This window comes from Colobus angolensis, unplaced genomic scaffold, assembly GCF_000951035.1.
Source record: "Colobus angolensis palliatus isolate OR3802 unplaced genomic scaffold, Cang.pa_1.0 Scaffold65, whole genome shotgun sequence".
NCBI lineage: Eukaryota > Metazoa > Chordata > Mammalia > Primates > Cercopithecidae > Colobus > Colobus angolensis.
Window position 1 is genome coordinate 930546 of NW_012120154.1, and position 20993 is coordinate 951538.

At 43.6% G+C, this 20993-nt stretch overlaps 1 protein-coding gene across 3 annotated transcripts in view; it reads right to left on the reverse strand.

Annotated features, from left to right (window-relative positions):
- Positions 1-5304: 5304 nt before the first annotated feature.
- The window catches only part of TNRC6B (trinucleotide repeat containing 6B), a 190410-nt gene continuing 174721 nt past the window's right edge, over positions 5305-20993 (reverse strand). For 2 of the 3 annotated variants that reach the window (XM_011964173.1, XM_011964172.1), the window contains 2 exons: positions 19893-20032; positions 5305-18271 (listed from right to left, as the gene is read on the reverse strand). In XM_011964173.1, coding sequence (XP_011819563.1) covers positions 17884-18271; positions 19893-20032 — 528 coding nt within the window. In that variant the 3' untranslated portion in view covers positions 5305-17883. The remainder of the gene's footprint in view (positions 18272-19892; positions 20033-20993) is intronic. The other variant, XM_011964170.1, reaches the window with a different exon arrangement.

Here is a 20993-nt window from a genome sequence, read left to right on the forward strand (position 1 = left end):
AAAAAGTTTTTTTTTTTGATTCACCTTTCCTCCCCTTGGACACCCCTTGCACATCTGCAAGACTTACCTTCTGAGTCCACAGGCTCTTCAAAGTTTTGACTCTTGATCTTTAAAGGCCGCTACATAGACACTTCCAGCTGGCTTTCACTGTTACCTAAAGCAACATCTCTAAATAGAAATTTTGTTTCTTGAGCCCTAATTCAATGAACACGTCTTCTGAGCGTTTTCTGCTTTTATTTCAAGCTTTTAAAAACCTAGTTTCTCGCCCAGGTGCAGTGGCTCACGCCTGTAATCCCAGCACTTTGGGAGGCTGAGGTGGGAGGATCCCTTGAGGCCAGGAGTTTAAGACCAGCCTTGGCAAGAAAGTGAGACCCCCCCATCTTCATAAAAATTTTCAAAATTCATCAGTTTTCTTTTTTTTTTCTCTGAGACAGGGTCTTGCTCTGTCCCCCAGGCTGGAGTGCAGTGGCACAACCATGGCTCACTGCAGCCTTGATCTGGGTTCAAATGAGCCTCCCACCTCAGCCTCCCAAGTAGCTGAGCCTATAGGTGCGCACCAGTACACCTGGCTACTTTTTCAGTTTTTTAGAGAGAGGGTCTCGCCATGTTGCCAGACTGGTCTTGAACTCCTGGGTTCAAGCAGTCCTCCTGCCTCAGCTTCTCAAAGTGCTAGGATTTTAGGCGTGAGTCACTGCGCCAGGCTTCATCAGGTTTATGCTTTGAAATGGATCATCCCTGCAATTACATATAGAATGTATTGGAGGTGGGGGTACTGGAGTGAACATCAAGTGAGAAACCGGCCAGGCTAATGCAGCGAACTAGTTAAGACCTAATGGTGTAGGTGATCTAGCTTGGACAACGAAGTGGCCAAAGAAAGGAAGAAAAGAGATGAAGAGGTACAATCAACCCAGCTTGGTGAAGAATTAGTTAAGGAAGGAAAGGAAGCAGCAGAGTCCAAGAATCCTCCTAGGTTTTTAGGTTTTATTGTTGGGTGGATGGTGATGCCAGTTACCATAGGGTTGGGGTGGGGCATGCAGGCAGGGCAAATTCTGTTTTGGATTTATTGAGTTTGCAGTATCATTAAGATAAGCTAAGTGCTCCCAGCACTTTGGGAGGCCAAGGCAGGCGAATCATTTGAGGTTGGGCATTCGAGACCAGCCTGGCCAAAATGGTGAAACCCCGTCTCTATTAACAATTCAGAAAAATAAGCCAGGTGTGGTGGTGGGCACCTGTAATCCCAGCCACTGGGAGGCTGAGGCAGAATCGCTTGAACCCGGGATGCGGAGGTTGCCATGAGCTGAGATTGTGCCACTGCGCTCTAGCCTGGGCAATTGAGCGAGACTCCCGTCTCAAAAAGAAAAAAAAAAAAACTACTTGGAAATGTTGAGTAGACAATTATATATACAGGTCTGGAGCTCAATGGTAAGGGTTGGATATGAATTTAGGAGTCATTCACATATAGATGGTTAAAGTCACAGAGGCTTTAGGCCCCGGAGCAGGTGAACCTGCCCTTTTTGGTGCTTATATTCCAATACGGGAGATGGAAAATGAAGAAATAAGACAATTTTACAGAGTGGTTAAGTTTTATGAAGAAAATGTAGCAAGACGAGCATAGAAACAGGGTGGGTCTGAGAGTTGTGACAACCGTTCTTGGATAGGATAATCAGGCAAGGTCTCACATTTGGTCAGAGACCAGGCAAATATCCAGGGGAAAGGGCATTCCAGGTACAGGAAACAAATGTTTACAGCCTTGAGGGGGCATGAGCTTGGTGTAACTAAGAAAAAGGAACGGGCTGGCATGATGGCTCATGACTGTAATCCAGCACTTGGGGGAGGCCAAAGTGGGAGGATCGCTGGAGGCCAGGAGTTTGAGACCAGCCTGGACAAAACTGCAAGACCCTGTCTCTACAAAAAATAAAATAAAAATTTAATTAGCTGGTCATGGTGGTGCACACCTGTAGTCCCAGCTACTTAGGAGGCTGGGACAGGAGGATCACTTGAGTCCAGGACTTGGGGGCTGCTATGAGCTATGATTGTGCCACTGCAGTCCAGCCTGGACAAGAGAGTAAAACCCTAGTATACAGCAAACAAAGGAGGGCCTGGATTTGAGCACTGATGCAACCCAACATTTCCTGGCTAGGTAAGAGGATGAAAGCGTGAGAGATACAGGAGACAGAGGAACACATCAGAACACAGAAGGAAATCTAGGATTTGTGGTCTTAAAAAGCAAATGGTCATGTCCACTGGACTTAGGGACTTGTTAGTGACCTTCAAGAAAGCTTTTAGTGAAATGATAGGTGCAGAAACCAGATTGGAAGACTGTAAGCGGAAGCGAGAACATTTCTGGAGAGTAAAACTGTGGCAGCAGTTGGCAAGGCAGCAGCTGGAATATGAGCTTTATTATGGGATGGACTTGAGCATGTGGAGGGAGCGAGGGCCCCAGTGAACACATGAAGACAGAATGGGTAACACAGGTAAAAGTTACCAGAAGGAAAGAAAGGAAGGATCCTGAGCAACGGAGAAGGAACCAGAATAAGAAGGGAGACAGACCTCTCTCTCATAGTTTGAAAGCAGGAATTTGAGGGCATTTTTCTGATAACTCTAATTTTATCTGTGTACTAGTAGGCAAAGTCCTCAGTTGAGGGAGAAAGGGGGTTAGGATTTGAAATCAGAAAAGGTCTTAAATTGGGAAGGGTAGCTGCACATGGTGGCTCACTTTTGTAATCCCAGCACTTTGGGAGGCTGAGGCAGGAGGATAAGGCCAGCCTGGGCAACACAGTGAGACCTCATCTCTACAAAAAGTTAGCCAGGTGTGGTAGCACACACCTGTAATCCTAGTTACTCCAGGGGTTGAGGCAGGAGGATCACTTGACCCCAGAAGGTCGAGGTTACAGTGAACTATGATCACACCACTACACTCTAGCCTGGGCAACACAGACCTTGCCTCTAAAATAAACAACGTAATTGGGAAAGAAGTGGTAGAGTGAGCTGATCAGAGGAACACAGGAAGCCTGCTGGACAGTGTCAAGGTCTCACTAGGGGGTAGGTTACAGTGGATTTACGGGAGTCCTCATACGCCCTGTAGTGACTTTTTTTTTTCCAGCAATGCTGGGCTGCTTTTGGGTGCTGGGGGACAAAGTGGGAATGTGGTCAGGTAGGTGTCAAGAAAACAGAGCGGCAGATAAAGTATGGGTATTAGCAAGCGTGTTACTGAAATTACAGGCTACAGAATCTAAACTGGATTAGGTGGGTATGGTTGATGAAGTCAACAGAGCCAGAGGAGTGGGAGCCAGTAGGGAGGAGAGGAGGTCATGGTCCAGGATGCTGAAATTAGTGACTCTGGAGGAGAGCAATTTTGGGTGGGCACGGGTATGTGTGGCTGGGGTGGGCTGGAGGAAGGGTTGAGCAGCCCAGGTCATAGGTGGACTTTCCATGTGGACACTGAAGTCCCCCAAGATGATGGAAGGACACACCTGTGGTGAGGAAAACTGGGTCAGATGCCAAAGTCTTACCCATCACCTTTAATTCTACAACATATTACTCCTGAGCCATTCATACATTTTTAAGATAATTCAAATTTAAAACAAAGCCTTTGGTAACAAAGGTCTTTATAGTCTCTGCAATGATCTCAGTAAGAGCACCTACCTGTGACAGGCAGGCCCTCCATGTTTTTGAACAGCTGGTGCGTCTCTTCTTACCCGTTTTTCAAGGTTTACTTCTTTTGTGATGACAGACGGGATGGCACGACCTCCCACTTTGTACAACAGGCCTTCTTTAAGACCTTTTCTCAGAATCCAGGTATTTTTCAGCAGAGGCATTTGAGCATAACTTTTTTTTTTTTTAAGACGGAGTCTCGCTTTGTCACCCAGGCTGAAGTGCAATGGCGCGATCTCGGCTCACTGCAATCTCCGCCTCCTGGGTTCAAGTGATTCTCCTGTCTCAGGCTCCCAAGTATCTGGCATTACAGGCACGCACCACCACACTTGGCTAATTTTTGTATTTTTAGTAGAGACAGGGTTTCACCATGTTGGCCTAGCTGGTCTCGAACTCCGGAACTCCAGTGATCTGCCCACCTTGGCCTCCCAAAATACTGGGATTACAAGCATGAGGCACTGCGCCCAGCCTTGGTATAACTTTTGATTCCAATCTGGTTTCCTATTTTGGTTTCACCCATGACAGTGAGTTTCAGTGAACAGAATGCATAGACATCACATGCTTAGAATAGTGCTCGGCTTATAGTAAGCACCCAATCAGTGCAACCTTCTATTGGCTAATTAAATTATTCTGAGCCAGTTGGGCACGGTGGCTCATGCCTGTAATCCCAGCACTTTGGGAGGCTGAGGCGGGCGGATCACCTGAGGTCAGGAGTTCGAAACCAGCCTGGCCAACATGGTGAAACCCTGTCTCTACTAAACACACAAAAATTAGCTGGGTGTGGTGGCGTGTGTCTGTAGTCCCAGCTACTCAGGAAGCTGAGGCAGGAGAATTGCTTGAATCCGGGAGACAGAGGTTGTGGTGAGCTGAGATCCGGCCACTGCACTCTAGCCTGGGCGACAGTGAGACTCCGTCTCAAAAATAAATAAAAAAATAAAAATAAAAATAAAAAATTCTGAGCTTCCTAATGATTTTTCTCACAGCATTCTGAGAATAAAATAAGATACAAAAGTACCTGGAAATGAGGAAATATTAATTCCTGTCCCTTCTTCCTCTTTACCATTCTAGAGGTGTTTCACAGTTACATATCTAACAAGTCTCTCTTTTAACAGCTAACCATAAATACATCGGAGATGGGGAAAATCTAGCCCAATGGTTACGGTTATGCTCCTCAGCAGTGTTGCAGCACCCGAAGCAGGGCAGAGGAGCACTCACAGGGCATTTTCTGGACAAAGCTAACTCGCTGGTTATCATCCTCGGGCACCGCAGCAGTGGGATGCAGCAGAACTCTAGGCAGGCATCTTCTCTCTTCTCATGTTCTCATTCCAAATGCAAATTAGGATTAAACAAGACAACAGCCAAAGGTAGAAGGAGAACATCAATTTGTCTTAGAGAATTTGAACCCTGCACTGTGGCAGACGGTGTTCAGCACTGGGGCAGGCGGTGAGCAGCACAAACCAACCAGCCAACCCAACAATCCTAACAAAAACATGACAAGATAGACAAAGCTGTGGCCCAAATTCAAATGTTGAATTTCTGACAGCTTTTACATGTGGAGCAGGGAAAGAAGAGTAAAAAAAATATATAAACATTCAACAAATGAACAAATTAAACTGGCAGAGTAAAACAGGAAACCACAATAGTAAATGCTTAGCAGCCAAACACATTTATTAGTCTTTTTTCTTTTTTTTTTTTTCCAGGAACCCAAAAATATTTTGTAGTTATAATGTAAGCAACTGAGTTGCACATAATACAATCATATCTTTCCAAAATAAAATAAAATAAAAAAAACTAAACAAAAACAAAAATAAGCTGTTTAAAAGCCCAAAAAAACCCTTCAGAAAACTCTTATATATGCATTACATCATCTCTCAGTTTTAATGAAATGACGACGACTTAATTCCTTATTACTCAACCTGTCACAATCCAATAAAACACCACCCTTTAGTTTTTTTTGTTTTTGATAATTTTTTTTTTTTTGAAATCCAGCATGAGAAATACAGTACCTGCTATGGCAAAAAATACACATAAAATGCAACTTTTCAGCTTATTTGTACATTAGTAGAGTTTAACATTTTATTGTTTGTTTTTTTTAAGTGAACCAGTGATTTTAAGTACCACTATACTAAAAAGGAAAATAAAATATAGAAAAGGGGGCCCAGCCTGCCATGCAAGTGCACCTCTAAAGTGCCTAGTTTCTGTGTCCATGTAAAACCAGTAATATGAGGAGCAATTTCAACATATGGGAGTTTGATTAAACCTCTATGTTAAAAAAAAAAAAAAAAAAAAGACAATGCCACATCCTCCCTTTTCTCCCCCCAGGCGTCCTTAAATCCCATCATCTACTTTCTCTATTGCCCATCAGAGAAAAGAAAGCCACCAAAATAATATCGTAAAAGCAACTTCAAGTATAAGAAAAAAAAAAAAAACACTTAAAGGTAACTTGCAGAGAGCATCAATATGTGCAGCTGATTAGTCATTTTTACAGGTTTTGTTTCTGCTGACAGTGTATCAGATGAGAGGAGTTTTGCTGTACCTTCCTGTTACCTGTTTGTGTGCAAAGTTGGAAAGCTGCCTTTTAAAAAATCCAGCCTCTTTTTGATGCCCTTCTCTGCACCTTCTGTCTAAAGGGGGCAAACAGAGACGTAGAGGGAGGAGGAGAGGAGGAAGGAAGCCACAAGTCACAAATAATTAAAATGGTACTTCTCTACCTATCCTCCTCTGCTAGGCCCCCCAGGTCCTCCTCTGTGAAGTGACTCCCATTATTCACTGTTTCCTGATTTGGTAGGATGTATTTTACTATGTAAACATAGCCCCCTAGGATTATGGAACCCAAAGCAGCATTTGCATCTCCATCTAAATGGAGACAGATAAAATAGTCCAGAAACCTCTCCTCAGGTTGCTTTTGTTGTCTGTTTTTTGGTTACGCAAAACAGGGATGAGGTGGGTGGCGGGGTGGGCATAGAATGTGAAGTTATAAGCACATAGTGGAGAGTTAGGAGTGGGAACAGTTGAGCTGTTGTATCTGCTTTTTATTTTTTTCCTCCCAGAAGGGTTTTTTGTTTTTTTAAAACCTGTTAAAAATGTTCCTGCACCTTAAGTCATACTGAGATTAAGGCCAAGGGTGCAGAATCTTGTGCACGTGTCTCTTTGAGCACATTCACGGTGCATGCACCATTTTTGATGTCTTCTGTGAGATCACTGCATACACTTTGGTCACTGGTGTGTGCAAAGGGTGGTGGTAGGGGGAGTGTCCCAGGAAAGAAGTGCAGAGATCAGCAAAGCCCTTTGGGAGCATTGTATAAGAGATATAAGGGCAGGCAGAACCCATGAGGGATCAGAGACTGATAGAAAAAGGGCCTCCAGATAAACAAAATAAATAAAATTCCGAGGTCAACAGTGCCCAAATCAGAAGGTGGGTGGATAATATGCATGCACTTATAATCAAGCTTCTTCCTTCAAAGGAAGTCGTCACTATACAAGATCAGTGAGATCCAACTGAAAAGGGCTTCTTGACTCGTAAAGGGTTTATCTTAAAGATGGGGGCGAAGGGGCTGTCTGCGAAGAAGCAATTCAAAATGATCCATTCCAACCCTGCTTCATGGGTGCCCAAATCTAGGCAAGCAATAGCTGATAGATCCACATGAGCAGCATTTGTTAAAAGCATTTCCCTCTACTTAATGTCAGCTTCAAGCTCATGGAGGGGCTAATGGAAGAGCTGAGGATGCACATGGCTTTCAGGGTGGTTTGCACATCTCCCTACACAAGTTTCCTCCCAAGTAAGAAATCGGTACATTTCCAGAGCATCACAAAGTGACAAGGCTATGGATTCTGCAGTGCAAACTGAAATGCCAGGGGCTACATCCCTTTGTGAACTACAAAATGATACTGAGTTACTCAAGGGGTGTATATGTGTGTGTCTGAATCAAGAAAGGTTGAGAGCTCCAGGTATTGTGTGGAGAACATTCTGGAGTCCCTCCAGGGGATGGATCTTCTGGAAGAGAGAAATTCAGACACTTCTCACCCTGGCACTAGATTGCTGGAAGAGATGGCAGCTATTTAAGACAGGGGTTTTTGTGTGTGTGTGTGTTGTTTTTTTTATTTTTTTTTGAGTTGAAGTCTCGCTCTGTTGCCCACACTGGAGTGCAGTGGCACAATCTTGGCTCACCACAACCTCTGTCTCCCGGGTTCGAGCAATTCTTCTGCCTTAGCCTCCCAAGCAGCTGGGACCACAGGCGCGCGCCACTGCGTCCGGCTGATTTTTTGTATTTTTAGTAGAGACGGGGTTTCACCATATTGGCCAGGCTGGTGTTAAACTCCTGACCTCAGGTGATCCACCCACCCCTCAGCCTCCTAAAGTGCTGGGATTACAGGTGTGAGCCACCGTGCCCAGTCAAGACAGGGTTTACATACTGGTCTGCTGTCACTGAGTGGGAGGCAATGGAGAGAACACCCCTCCACCACAAATGCAAACCCGCTCCCCCAACCTGCTCTGCTCTTTCTTCTTAAACATGAAAGAGTAAGATCTGAAACTTCTGATGGCTTAAAAACAAAAACCAAAAAAACAAAAGAAGAAAACATATTTTAGGGTTACTTTCACAGCAAAGAAAATGTTTTTTAAAGTTATCCTGCTATTTACATGTTCATATTTTAAAAAGGATAATCCACTGATGTCAGAAAGGAGAGAGGAGTTAAGGGTTTACATTGCAGGGGGAAATGTACCTCGAGGTATTATTTTGTGAGACAGTTGAAACGTCAGGATTTTATTTTTTTGTTGTTTTTTGTTTAAAGGCAATCTAACAGATTGGAACCCTGATAAGATCATGCCTGTGCAGCCCTGCACAGGCACGAGGAGACTGTGATCAAGTCTGTTACTCGTTACAGTACTGTGAACGTCAACAAGAATTGCTGCATGGAAAACACTGAATATAGGCAGAACAATCCCTCGCTTACGATACCGTGTGTTGCAAATGATGCCTAGACCAGAGCAATGCAGGCGCTATGATTTATCACAGGCAAGATCAACAAAGGAATTGTTAGGACAAAGAAGAGGCTGCATGCAGACCTCCCGTCAAAACACCTCGCAGCTCACTGGCTTCATACAGCCTGCCAAACGCAAGGGAAGCAGAGAGAGGGATGGTGAGTAGGGAAGATAAAACTTTTTTGCCTGCCGAGCAACAGCCCTCTTCCCCACAAAGCAGGACAGTTCCTTGTAACTCAGAGTCAGTTCACTTAAACATGATTAAAAAGAAAGAAATATGAAAAAGGAGAGAGGAGGCGGAGTTTTTCAAAACTGACCTAAAGATTAACTTTCAGGTCAGCACGCGTGAGGCGTGGTTTCCTGAGCTTGAAGGGCTCTGGATTCAGGAAAGGATGAGTACTTTTTCCAGAGAACACTGGAGCCTGTGGAGTTCCATTGCTACAGTGGATTAACGCTGCACGGCTAGGATCAAGAATCCTGAACCACAACTGGTTGACAGGAACTGCCGGCCCCTGGAATTTACCTGGCCATCAGACCTGCCAGCAACAGTGGCAAGAGGACTCAGAGGTCTGTCTCACTGTGCTGACCTCACCACGTCGTCTCTCACTCCCCTTCCCCTCCAGGACATGGGGACACCATGGACACAGAAACTGGAGAACAAGGATGCAAAGCTACTCCCGTCCCCTTTCTGCCCTCTCTTCCCCCCACCCTTTGCAGAATGCATAGTTACAATTCACCTTACAACATAAAGAAGCGACGATGACCACATGTGGGACTTTTTTTTTTTTTTGAAAAAAGAAAAAAATCCAACCTCTTCTTAAATTCAGTATCAAAATTCACATTTGCATAATAATACATTTCAAGGCCATGAGAGAGGAATGAGAGCAAAGCGCAGAAGCAGCATCTCTCCTCCCTGTGTCTTCCTGAATGAAGCTGAAGGAATTGAGCGGGAGGGACTGTTTTCCTCTTTGGGGGAGCTCTGAGGAATCATGGAAATGGCCCTTAGCATTTCTTTAGAAATTAGGTATTTCTTTAGAAGATGGGAGTGGGGAGAAGAGGTGAAATTGTTTAAAACGTAAGAACAAATAGAGACACTGCAGATTTCTGTGTTCAACTGTAATAGCGCTGAAGAAACAAAATATGATTTCAGATTTTTCTCTTTTCTTTCTCAAACACTTCAGTCTTAACTCTTCAAAACCCCTTTTCCTTGTGTGTAATACCCTGTTCGCATCAATAGCAATGTGGTGTGACGCCCATGTGGGAACGTAACGGCCGCCTCAGGACAGGACTCAAAGGGTAAAAGTGTGCTGCTCGCTCTGCACACGGCAGAAGCTGGAAAATGCCTTGTTTACATGCGTGAATGTGTCACAAGTATCACCATATTCCAATTCTCCAGTGCTTACAGAAAAACAGAAAACGAAACAGCCACAGCCACAGGAGCACAAACATACACACAGAGAAAATCAGGGAATGCAGATGTGTAAACCTGCGCTCTTGGACGAACCTGGGTCTGCGTCGCCTGGGTACCTTCCCCTAACTGTCTCCTCTCCCAAGTCCCAGAATCTCTTCCACTCAGCTCTACACTGTGCAATATTGATGCTAATGAAATCTCAACAGCTGCCCCCAGGACTTCCAGGAGGAACTCTGACTTCCCTAAAGACTTAAGCTGACCGTCTTTCTGTTTGTATCCAATGAACAGCCTCTTCCTAGAACAGACGGTCTCTGTACTCACAAAGGCACATTCAGAAATACTATACTTAATTCCTTAGACAAAATTCAAAAAGGGGGATGGATGATGTTTTAAACACATTTATTCTAAATTATCCCAAAATTTCTGGCAAGAAGTGTCATGCTAAAATGCATCACTTGGTGAGAAACTCTACCTTTAAAAGGTATGTAACTTCTTAAAGGGATTCAAAGGTTTCTGTTTTGCCTAAATACCCACCTTTCCCATTTTTGGCGAACACACATAGGATGTACTGTCCTCCTCTCTGTAAAGCTCTTCTGTAGGGCTAGTCTCCTGGCAATAAGGCCACTCCACTTTGCCTCCAGTCAACTTTTACACCCACTCCTCTGGGAGCTGTACACACCTTTCAGTAGCCTAAGGGGAAGGAACACCAGATTCCGGAGGGCGGAGGGTGGGAGGGAAGGAAAAGCACTTCCTTTCACAGCTCTGCTGCAGCAGCATCATGAGCCACCTCGACAACTGTCTTTTGCTGCTTACTGTGAGCAGTAAAGAGGAATTTCCCTTTTTGGAAAACAAACAAACAAACAAACAAAACCACCATCCCAACTTATTGATATTGGCTAGAAATGGGTCAAGTATAATTGGGAATTTATTTCCAAAGCAATAATTTACAGTTTGAATAGGAAGCTGAGGCACAGAGTGCTTTAAACGAACACTATTTATTCTTTATTTAAAACAGAATACTTCTTGCCTATTTATCTGATCTTTCCCCTCCCATGAACAAAACAAGCGTTGGTCACAGTGAAGAACTGAAGACTGAGCTTTTTGCAAAGACCCTTTGGCCAAGGTAGTACCATTTTTCCTGGCCATGTATAGTTTCTCGTTAAAAACAAATTCAGGTATATAGTTAACTGAAAAGGGAACGATCTAAATTCGGTGAGGCAAACATTGGCAGTTACTGCAACTTTCGTTACTTTTTTGGGTGGCGGTAGGAGGTTACAAGAGACTGACAGCTTAAAAATGACTCAAATGTTAGGGGTACGCCACAATCACTCGGATCTAGTCCTGGTGGCCACATGCGTGAGGGCAGTGTGGTGCTGAGCTGCTGGAGTAGCTCTCCACTCCCCGGACCAATGTCCCCCTTTACCACCTCGTAGATGTTCATGGCCTCTTTGTCTTCAGAGGCATGGGGTGGGGGAGGTGTGGTGAGCTGGTTAGGGAGGGTCGAGGTCAAATTTTTATTAAGTTATTACTATGTTCCTAGATATTTGGAGCTGGTAATTATTTCAAATCTAAAGAATGTGATATTACCACCCCCTTTGTCGAATTTAAGATCAAGAAAAAAAAAACAAACAAAACACTATCACTGACAAATACGGACCATTTCTGAAAATACACACACCTTTGGCGCTGGCCATAAACCCACAGACTGTTACCACAGGGTGTGCACAAACTCTGGAAAATCTAGATAATATTCTGTTTCCTTACAGAATGACGATGTCCTCAACAGCAATATGTATATCTGTGCGTTCCTTGACTGTACGGACTCCCTGTACTAGCAGATAAAGAAGTAAAGGGGGTGTGGTGTGCTGCGCAGCAGGGGTTGTGGGTTCCCTATTTTCTCAATGACCATGAGGTGTGAAGACTGACAATTCATTGTATACACACAGGCTATAGTATTTTCATCTGCATTATCACGTGGCTTTAGTTGCCCACTCACAGGAGGAAAAACACAATTAAAGAACCAGGTTTTTTTTTTTGTTTTTTGCAGTAACACTAAGAAGTGTAGTTAATGCATACACATGAAGTGTGACAAAACTTGGCAAAAACACTGGAAAGGGAAGTTTGATTTTTTCAACCAGCTAAAAATGTATCTCACTCCTAAAGATCTTATAGATACTTAAAAACAAAAACCTCACACCTAAAACAATAACCTATAAAGCTTTAAATGTTGAATTTTAACTCTGAGGATGGGGAAAAAAGGGATCGTTTCTACAGAAAGACTCAATTGTTCCCTACTCTTAGAGATGGCTATTACAGTCAAGTCTGCTGAAAACATCCTGTTTACTCTGCAGGGAAAAACAGGCTTGGCATAAGCATTTTGCTCAGCATGCAGACATTTTCATTCTGTTTTAGAGAAGAGTCAAGATGGCAGAATATAAAAAATGAAATTAAAAAGTACACAGCATCTGAGGTTGAAATGGAATCTGGCTGTTAACCCTACAAAAATCACACCCCTCTCCCAAAAAAAAAGTGGTAAAAATGAGTGAATATTTGCAAAAAGTTAACAGCCCATGAACTTCTAGTTTCTGCAAGATATATGTATTAATAAAGGTGCTTCCAAATTCTTAGGCAGGAGTTTTATCTTTTCCTTTCTCTTTCCTCTTACATACCTTACATTCCATGTTCAACCCACAGAAGTTTGGAAGAACCGATTGCTAACTTAATGCTACATTCATGTCAGAAGAGGTGGGAAAATTCTTAGAACAGGAGCCATATTCATAGAAAATCAAGTTGCTATAAATAAAACTAACTGGCAATAAATGGATAACGATTTATTGGGGGGACTCTGATTAAATAATTTGGTTTGGAACCTTAACTTGCAACACTAAGTTAACTCCTATGAATGCTGTAAATGAAACATGTCCAGGGTTGGGGACTGAGGGATCAGAGATGTTACATGAACCATCCATTTCTTCACAGTGTCTCAGAGATCTGAACTTTTTTAAACACTTAAAGTTAGGTCACGGCGCTGGATCTAATTGCTGGCAGAGGTCCTCTGTGATGTGAGACACCCCTTTCCCTATTAGTGCTTCTTTTCTTTTGGCTACTCATGTGGTAGGTAGAAACCAAGTTTGTGATGTTCAAGAGATGTACACACCTCTAAGCCACTAATAATCAAGTGTTTTAAAAAGAAGTAACTAGTAAAAAAAAAAAAAAAAAGGAAAGCTCAAATTAACGTAATCAAAATGTTTTTAAAATAAATGAGAGGTGACCAGCAAGCCTGTATCTATGCCAGAGTGTGGTGGAAGAGAAGGCACTCTCACTGAATTTTAGAAGTATACTGAAGTCACCTAACCTCTTAGTAGACATGGCTCTTGCCCAAGAATACCACGGAAAGAGCTCTTCTCTTCCATGACATCCTCACCATATCCTGTTCTTAGGTCACTGCCAACCAATAAAGCAAAGCTCCCAGCAAGTTGACAAGAAGAAGGGGGAGGTCTGGGGGAAAAGGGGAGGAGACAAAGGACAAGAGCAGAACAACAGGAACCCCTTTCTATTGGCCCAGCACAAAGAGACTTTCCAAATCACGGCAGTTGTCACAATTACACACCTGGAGGAGTCAATGCACAGTAACGGAGGGCACACGACACAGGGAGGAACTTGGCATTCTACGTTATTGAGACATAAGCATATTAACTTGCTTGACGTTTGTTTGTTTATTTTAAATTTAGCCCACTGCCTTTGGGGCCTGTCCAGAACCACTCCAATTTCCTTTATGGGCGAGTATCTTACATCTGTGGAGTGACCAGACCACACGCATACACGTGTGCGTCCCTCTTGCTCAGGATGTCTGGGTGTATGTACGAAGGCACTAAAGCGGTTTTAGAGAAATTGCAGGCAGCAACCCCACCCACTCCCTTTACCTGTCGAGCTGGAGTTTCTTTCCCACTGGGAAGCTTAATGTCTAAAAGAAGCTTAATGTTTAAAAGAAGCTGTGGTCATGCTTGGGAATTCTGACCCCTGGCCCCAGGAGGGAATACAAAAGAATTCAACATCACCAAAAACTGAAACACTCCACATCTCCGGCTAAGGGATGGGGATAATTAAGCAGCAGATCTTCGAAACAGCAATTAAAACGAGCACAACAGTAGCTGGGAGCTAAAAAAGTAAAATCACTTGTTCCTTATTAGATTCTTCTATATTTTCTCCTCCTCCCAAAACAAACGGAGGCAAGACAGACATTCTTCATTAATAGGACAGTCCATAGATAATTTTCCTCTAGTAATGCCTATATTTAAAATTTGTTCCAAAAATTATTAACCTGTATTTCCTAACTCTTTACATAGATTCTCAGCAATCCAACTGTACTATTTTACAGATTAGAGTTACTTTTTTTTTTTAAGCTGTTGTTTCTTCCTTCCTTCCTTTCTTTTGTTGCTGGGGTTGTGGGGACAGGGAGAAGGGCTCCTTTAAAAAAATAAAAACTACTAGGGGAGATTTCAGTTCGGTCTCAAATGGAAAGGAACAAAGTGATGGCATTCTCATCTATATACACCAAACACTCTCCCATTAAAATACACACAATTTCAAAAGAATCCATGATCAAGCTCTTACAAAGCTTAATCCTTCTCCCATATTTTTAAGATAATGAATTTACCTGTTGCTGCTAAATTGATAATTTTTAAAAAATATTTCTATGTGTTTTAAAATGTATGATCCCCAGTATGACAATAATGTTTGGAGACTTTTCTTTTTACATTTTTTTTAAGTAAAAATTGTTTAAACTTTCTGAAGTTTCAGGAACTTGTAAAAGTTTATTAACAGGAAAGAAACAGCCATCTCTCTAGGATAAGATACGGTTAAATAAACCATCTTCAAAAAACTGGCTTCCTACCCTAGAATTCCTGAGAATGCTTGCAAATTTTAAAGCAGGAAAACAAATGTTAAAAACAGAAACAAAAAACACTGTTAAATGCTCCCAGAGTTAGTCTTCATCTAAAATATATATTTATATGTATATATATACGCACTTTTTGGTCTTTTTTTTTTTTAAAGTTTTTCGTTTTTTTTCCCTTTAAGCTTATGATGGAAGAACATTTTAGCTTCTCATGTTTATTTTTACATATTTCAAATCCCTCATTATGTCTTGTAAACAAGAGGGGCTCTAGCACCCGGCTTTCACCGTAGTATATCATAAGGAACTCAACTAACCCATAGTGCAGGTCAAGGAACCAACAGGCAGGAGGAGAGGAGGGTGGGGCAGGACACAGCAGTGAACCAAGAGCGGCAGTGGACAGGGTCACCACTGGCTCGCAGGAGCCTTGGGATATGCTCCTGGTCCAGGGACGCTAAGATTTAGCCTTCTCTAGATGCCTGAATATAAGCTGCTCTTCACCTGGTGGTCACCGCACGACAGCACTTTGCTCCACACAGAGAGCAGTCAGTGGGGCTGCTGGAAGGACAGCTTTTGTATGGGGAACAGCGGTGGAAGGGGCACGGTGGTGATTCAAATTGGAGAGCAGGAAGAGGGCATGCTCAAGGCACCCAGCGGGGCCAGGTCAATGCTGCAGACGCCAAGTGTGACCACCTACCCACAGAGGGCTGGCTCATGCAGGCTTGTACACGTGAACACTCACTTGAGTCATGCCTGTCAATCTCTTTTGAGGCTAGGTTTATGATCAACAGGGTAAGCCAGGAGGGCTACAGAATTTCCCATTCTTTGTCTCACAAAACCACTGAAATGCAAATAACTTGTTTTAGGCTTTTCCTATACACACCCACCCACCCACCTACACACAGACACAAGCTAAAAGTCAAATACATTAGGCATTGTTGTATTGTATCCTTCACTGAAGACGCTAAAGAAAGAAAAACTCCCTTGTCCTCAATAGCAGCAAGTTACAGAGGACAGTAGAGGTCTGCTCCCACCAAGGGTTGGAATGGGCAGGTATTTGCTGGTACAAAATGTCGGCACTTTATGTTAAACAGTATAATGCAGACTGGGATGTCCACACAAGTGCTAGCACGTCACCGGCATCCATCCCCCCCACCCTACCTCGTTTTTCCCCCCCTTCAGGTCTATAATTCTCTTCACAAGAAGCAGTTTGATACATTTTGATTCCAACATAAGTACATACATGTTGGTGATAACTGTAGATTAAACGTTGCCCCCTGTTCGGCCCAGAGTACTACTACATTGATGCTTAAAAAAAAAAAAAAAGTATTTAAATACCAAAATAAAAAAAGCAAAATTACAAGGTGGGGGGAAGAGGTCAAAACCAAAAAAAGGTGCAATACTTAAAAGTCTTTGCTAAGTTATACCTGCCTAAGCAAAACCACATACACAGGAAATACACAACACAGAGAAACGAAAGGAAACGCTTGAAGTACACACTGGTTTAAGAACATTCGTTAAGTAAACGTTTCTGTCAGTGATGGCCTGGTGCTGTAACGCGCCGCGGCCTGGCACAGGTAACGCTCGGCGAGAGAGGAGCAGAGGGAGTAGCTGCAGATGCTTTCAGGAGGCTGCTCACCACTTATTCTTTTCTGTTTTCATAAAAAACAGAGGACCAACCAATAGAAATAATGTAACTCAACTTCACCTAATTTTTTTAAGAATTTCTCAAACCTGATCAGAAGGAAAGAGGGAACAAAGTTTTTCTGTTTTTGAGACATCGCATAATCGAAAGCTATCTTCCGTTCCCATTTCAAACTAACAAAAAGGCCTGCATGAAACTTAACAGATACTCAGATGTGCCTGCTGGCCATACACTTTGAAAAAAAACAGAAATAAACACACAGCTGCTCCAAGAGGTACCTCCTGCTCTAGTTTTTTGGACTTGGCAGTGCTCCACTCTACTGCTAGGTCAAAAGAACAGCCAGAGAAACCCCACATTCAGGCTAAGTTGCAAATGGAAAGGAGCTCCCTGCTTTCATCATTAAAAAGCACTCTGTTCATCTTAATGCAGCCCAATGGAGTTGCTTTAGTAGCAGTGGCTCTCTGGGACTGTGTGTTCTCAGAGTTAAAAAAATAAAATAAAAAGCAGATGGCCGGCCAGCCAGCCTGCAGACTGTCAGCGATGCAGCTTTCTGAGAAGTCAGGGTGGGGCAGGGAGAGAAGGGAAGAACACAGGCACACACACAGAGACAGAGAAGGATGCACGCGAATGCACATGAACACACGTGCACACACACACCAGAACGAGCATGCCTGGGCAGTTACATGTGCCAGAACACACTGGTATTTATCAACCAGCCAATCACAAATTTTTTCCTTTTTTTTTTTTTTTTTTAGGTTTTTGTGTTTTTGTTTTTAAAGTGAGGCTCCGTCAAGTCTTCCCTCCCCCCTCCCCCAACAATTCTTTTGAATTTCCCTCCCTCCCAAACATGGTAGACCTAAGGACGGAAACACACCCAGTGCAAACAAAGTTAAAAAGCTATTTTTTTTTCAGTATATATGTTTCTTAGCAACAACTTCCATATAACATGAAAAAAGTGAAAAACTAGAAACTAATTTTTTTAATGTTTTTGTGTTTAAATTTAAATGGTATGTGTACTTGCTTCACATTGTCTTTCTAGGTTGGCGTTCATGATTCAAGTATTTCAAGAGTGATATGTTCTCTTTTTGGATTCATATTCCAAACGAAAAAACTGAAGTTATAAGGGAGGCAACTATGTGCTCAGACAGTCTGTCAATGACCCACCTTTTTTTCTCTCCGTTTTCTTTTTTCCTTTTAAAAATGTATTTATTGCAAGTTGAAAAAAAAAACGAAAAGGTCAAGTTAGTGCTGCTGCTGTTCCAAAAAAGGTCACGAGGTCAGAGTTGAAAGTTCTAAGTTCAGATTGAATCCGACCCTCCTCCCAGAAGGTCACCAGGTAGTAAAGGAGCAGGGCTGCCCATCCTATGGGGATCTTCCACCGTTGGGACTCCCCATAAGCTAGAAGAATAGTTTGGGGGCCCCCACAACGAAGCGCCAGCAAGATCGGCCCCGCTGCTGCCACCAGCGCTGCTGCTCCACTGCCCGAGCCCAGTGGACCCACCGAAAAGATTCAGAGCAGGTCCCACGGGATCTGACTGGTTCTGGCCGGTCTCCAGCGACTGCCACCCCGCGGCTGGTGCACTCGGGGTTGCTGCAGGTGTAGGGGGCTGAGCTTGTGCCAGAAAGCGGCTGACTTCATCATCAGTGGCAAACTCAGCAAGGATGGTAGTGTTTCCCAACACACACCTGGAAGAAGGGAGGGAGAGAGAGCTATGGATCTGAGGAAAATCCTAACGCACATGGAGGGAGCGACTGCCCAGTCCTTGATATTCAATGTGCGGTCCTTTGACTAGAAGCTGCCATATCCATGAATGCTTTTTAGAATGCAGAGTCCAAGCTCCAACCAAGGCCTCTGGGTCCAGAACCTGTATTTCAACCAGACCGCCAGGTAATTGAGAAGTGATGATGTAAAGCAACAAGGCATCACCAAAGCTCAGGATAACCAAGGACTACTAGAGAATATTATATTCTGATATTTCTTGGTGTATGGAATGTATATATTCTAGACAACTTAGCTATCAAGAAAAACGTGTGTGTCTGTGGGGCGCTAAGAGGGATCACTGAACTGGCAGAGGGCTCTGATACTGTAATGGTAGATACCTGTCATTATACATTTGTCCAAAACCATATACTGTACAAGGCCGAGAGTGAACTCTAATGTAAACTACAGACTTTTGGTGATGAGGGGTTCAGCAATCTTGATAAATGCACCACACTGGTGGAGGATGTTGATAATGGTGGAGGCTATTCTTGTGTGGCAGCAGGAGATATGAGACAAATCTTTCTATTTTCCTCTCAATTTGGCTGTGATCCTAAAACTGCTCTAAAACAAAATAAATAAAGCCTTAGATAAAAAGGAAAGAAATATATGGTCTCTTTCTTCCCCCACGTGAGTTACGAGGCAAAAGATCAAACCCAAAGCATCAAAGCAACCTGGCTTCAGCCCCTGGAACTGCTGCTCTTTCTCAGGGGCTCCTCGCTGCCTGAGCCTCCTCGTCCCTGGCTTGCAGTGTGTCTGGCTTTCTCTCATGGCATCTGCAGCCAAGGGCAGTCAGCTCTTCTCCGTCCACCAGTTTGACAGTGGCAGGGAAGGGGATGGGCAAAGTCTGATCTAGCGCCACTTAATTTAAGCCAAGACCCTGCCACCCACCAAGACCACAACGCTTTGTCATCTGCAAAGAGGCTGGAGTAAGCAGCCAGATTCTATTATGAAAAACAATGGCACTTTTATTAGCTGTGTGTTTTTTTTCTTTTTTGAGATGGAGTCTTGCTCTGTCACCAGGCTGGAGTGCAATGACGTGATCTTGGCTCACTGCAACCTCTGCCTCCCAGGTTCAAGCGACTCCCCTGCCTCAGCCTTCCGAGTAACTGGGACTACAAGCATGCGCTACCATGCCTGGCTGATTTTTTGTGTTTTAGTAGAGATGGGGTTTCACCACTTTAGCCAGGATGGTCTCCATCTCCTGACCTTGTGATCTGCCCACCTCGGCCTCCCAAAGTGCTGGGATTACAGGCGTGAGCCACTGTGCCTGGCCCTAGCTTTGTTTTATGTTACTTAGGATTTACTCACTACTTCACAAATTATTTACATTTGGAATTCTGAAGACTGGTCTCTGATATATACAGGACAATCCAAGCTTAGGTGGAAAAGACCTGGCACCTCCGCACTCAAGACTTGCAGATGCATGTGTGATGGTGCCATTCTTCCTGTATGTTCTGGTGCGTCTTTAATTCAGCAGCTGCCGGAATACTCACGGGTGCATCTTCATGCATGTTTGTCTACGTGGGTGTAGGATCGAATACTCACATGTGCAGTGCAGTTTGGGCCTTGGCCGCCTCCTGTTTGGTGCTGTATCGGATCAGGGCAGTGCCCTGGGTTAGATTCAGATGGAATGTCAGCAGTGGGCCATGCTGCATGCAGATCGTTCTCAAGGTTGACCCATCAATCTAAGGAGTAATGACATTCATGAGATAAAGACTGGAGGTGGGGTGGAAAAGGTAAATTTTAAGATATTCAAAGCAGTGGCTGAGACCTAGTGGGCCCATTTTGCAAATCAAGTTTGCATAAATGAGGCTCAAAACAAAAGCATATGATTCAGCCTATGGTCTGTTTTAAGAGATAAACACGTGCCAGTGTTAATTTGTAGAGTCAAAAAAGGACAGAAATGAGATGGTATCCACATCAGAATGTAAGTTAACATTCTTAGCATCACTGCTCATGTATTCCTCTGTAAAGAGAAAGACACAAACAAGAAAAGCACTACTAAACATCTGATTATTGAAAATGCTAATGGCTGACCTGGTTCACAGCTTATTCCAACACTGTCTGACCCTACTTTGCCCATCTCTGCCTACTTCTCTATGTCCTGTGTTGACATCAGGCATTTTGACCAAAGGCTGTACTCCTCACCCCAGTCAGACTTTCACCACTTAAGATCTTCAGCGATTAGGGACAATTTTCCTAATCTATGAGTTGGATGAGCAAACGTATTCATTCTGATTAATTTATTTTGCATCAAGATCTTTTTATTTATTTATTTTTGAGACAGAGCCTTGCTCTGTTGCCCAGGCTGGAGTGCCGTGGCAGGATCTCGACTCACTGCAACCTCCATCTCCCGGGTTCAAGTGATTCTCCTGCCTCAGCATCCTGAGTAGCTGGAATCAGAGGCGTACTCCACCACTCCCGGCTAATTTTTGTATTTTTAATAGAGGCGGGGTTTCACCATGTTGGCCAGGATGGTCTTGATCTCCTGACCTTGTGATCCACTCGCCTCAGCCTCCCAAAGTGCTGGGATTACAGGCATTAGCCACTGCGGTATTTTTTTCTTTTTGAGACGGAGTCTCGCTCTGCCGCCCAGGCTGGAGTGCAGTGGCCGGATCTCAGCTCACTGCAAGCTCCGCCTCCCGG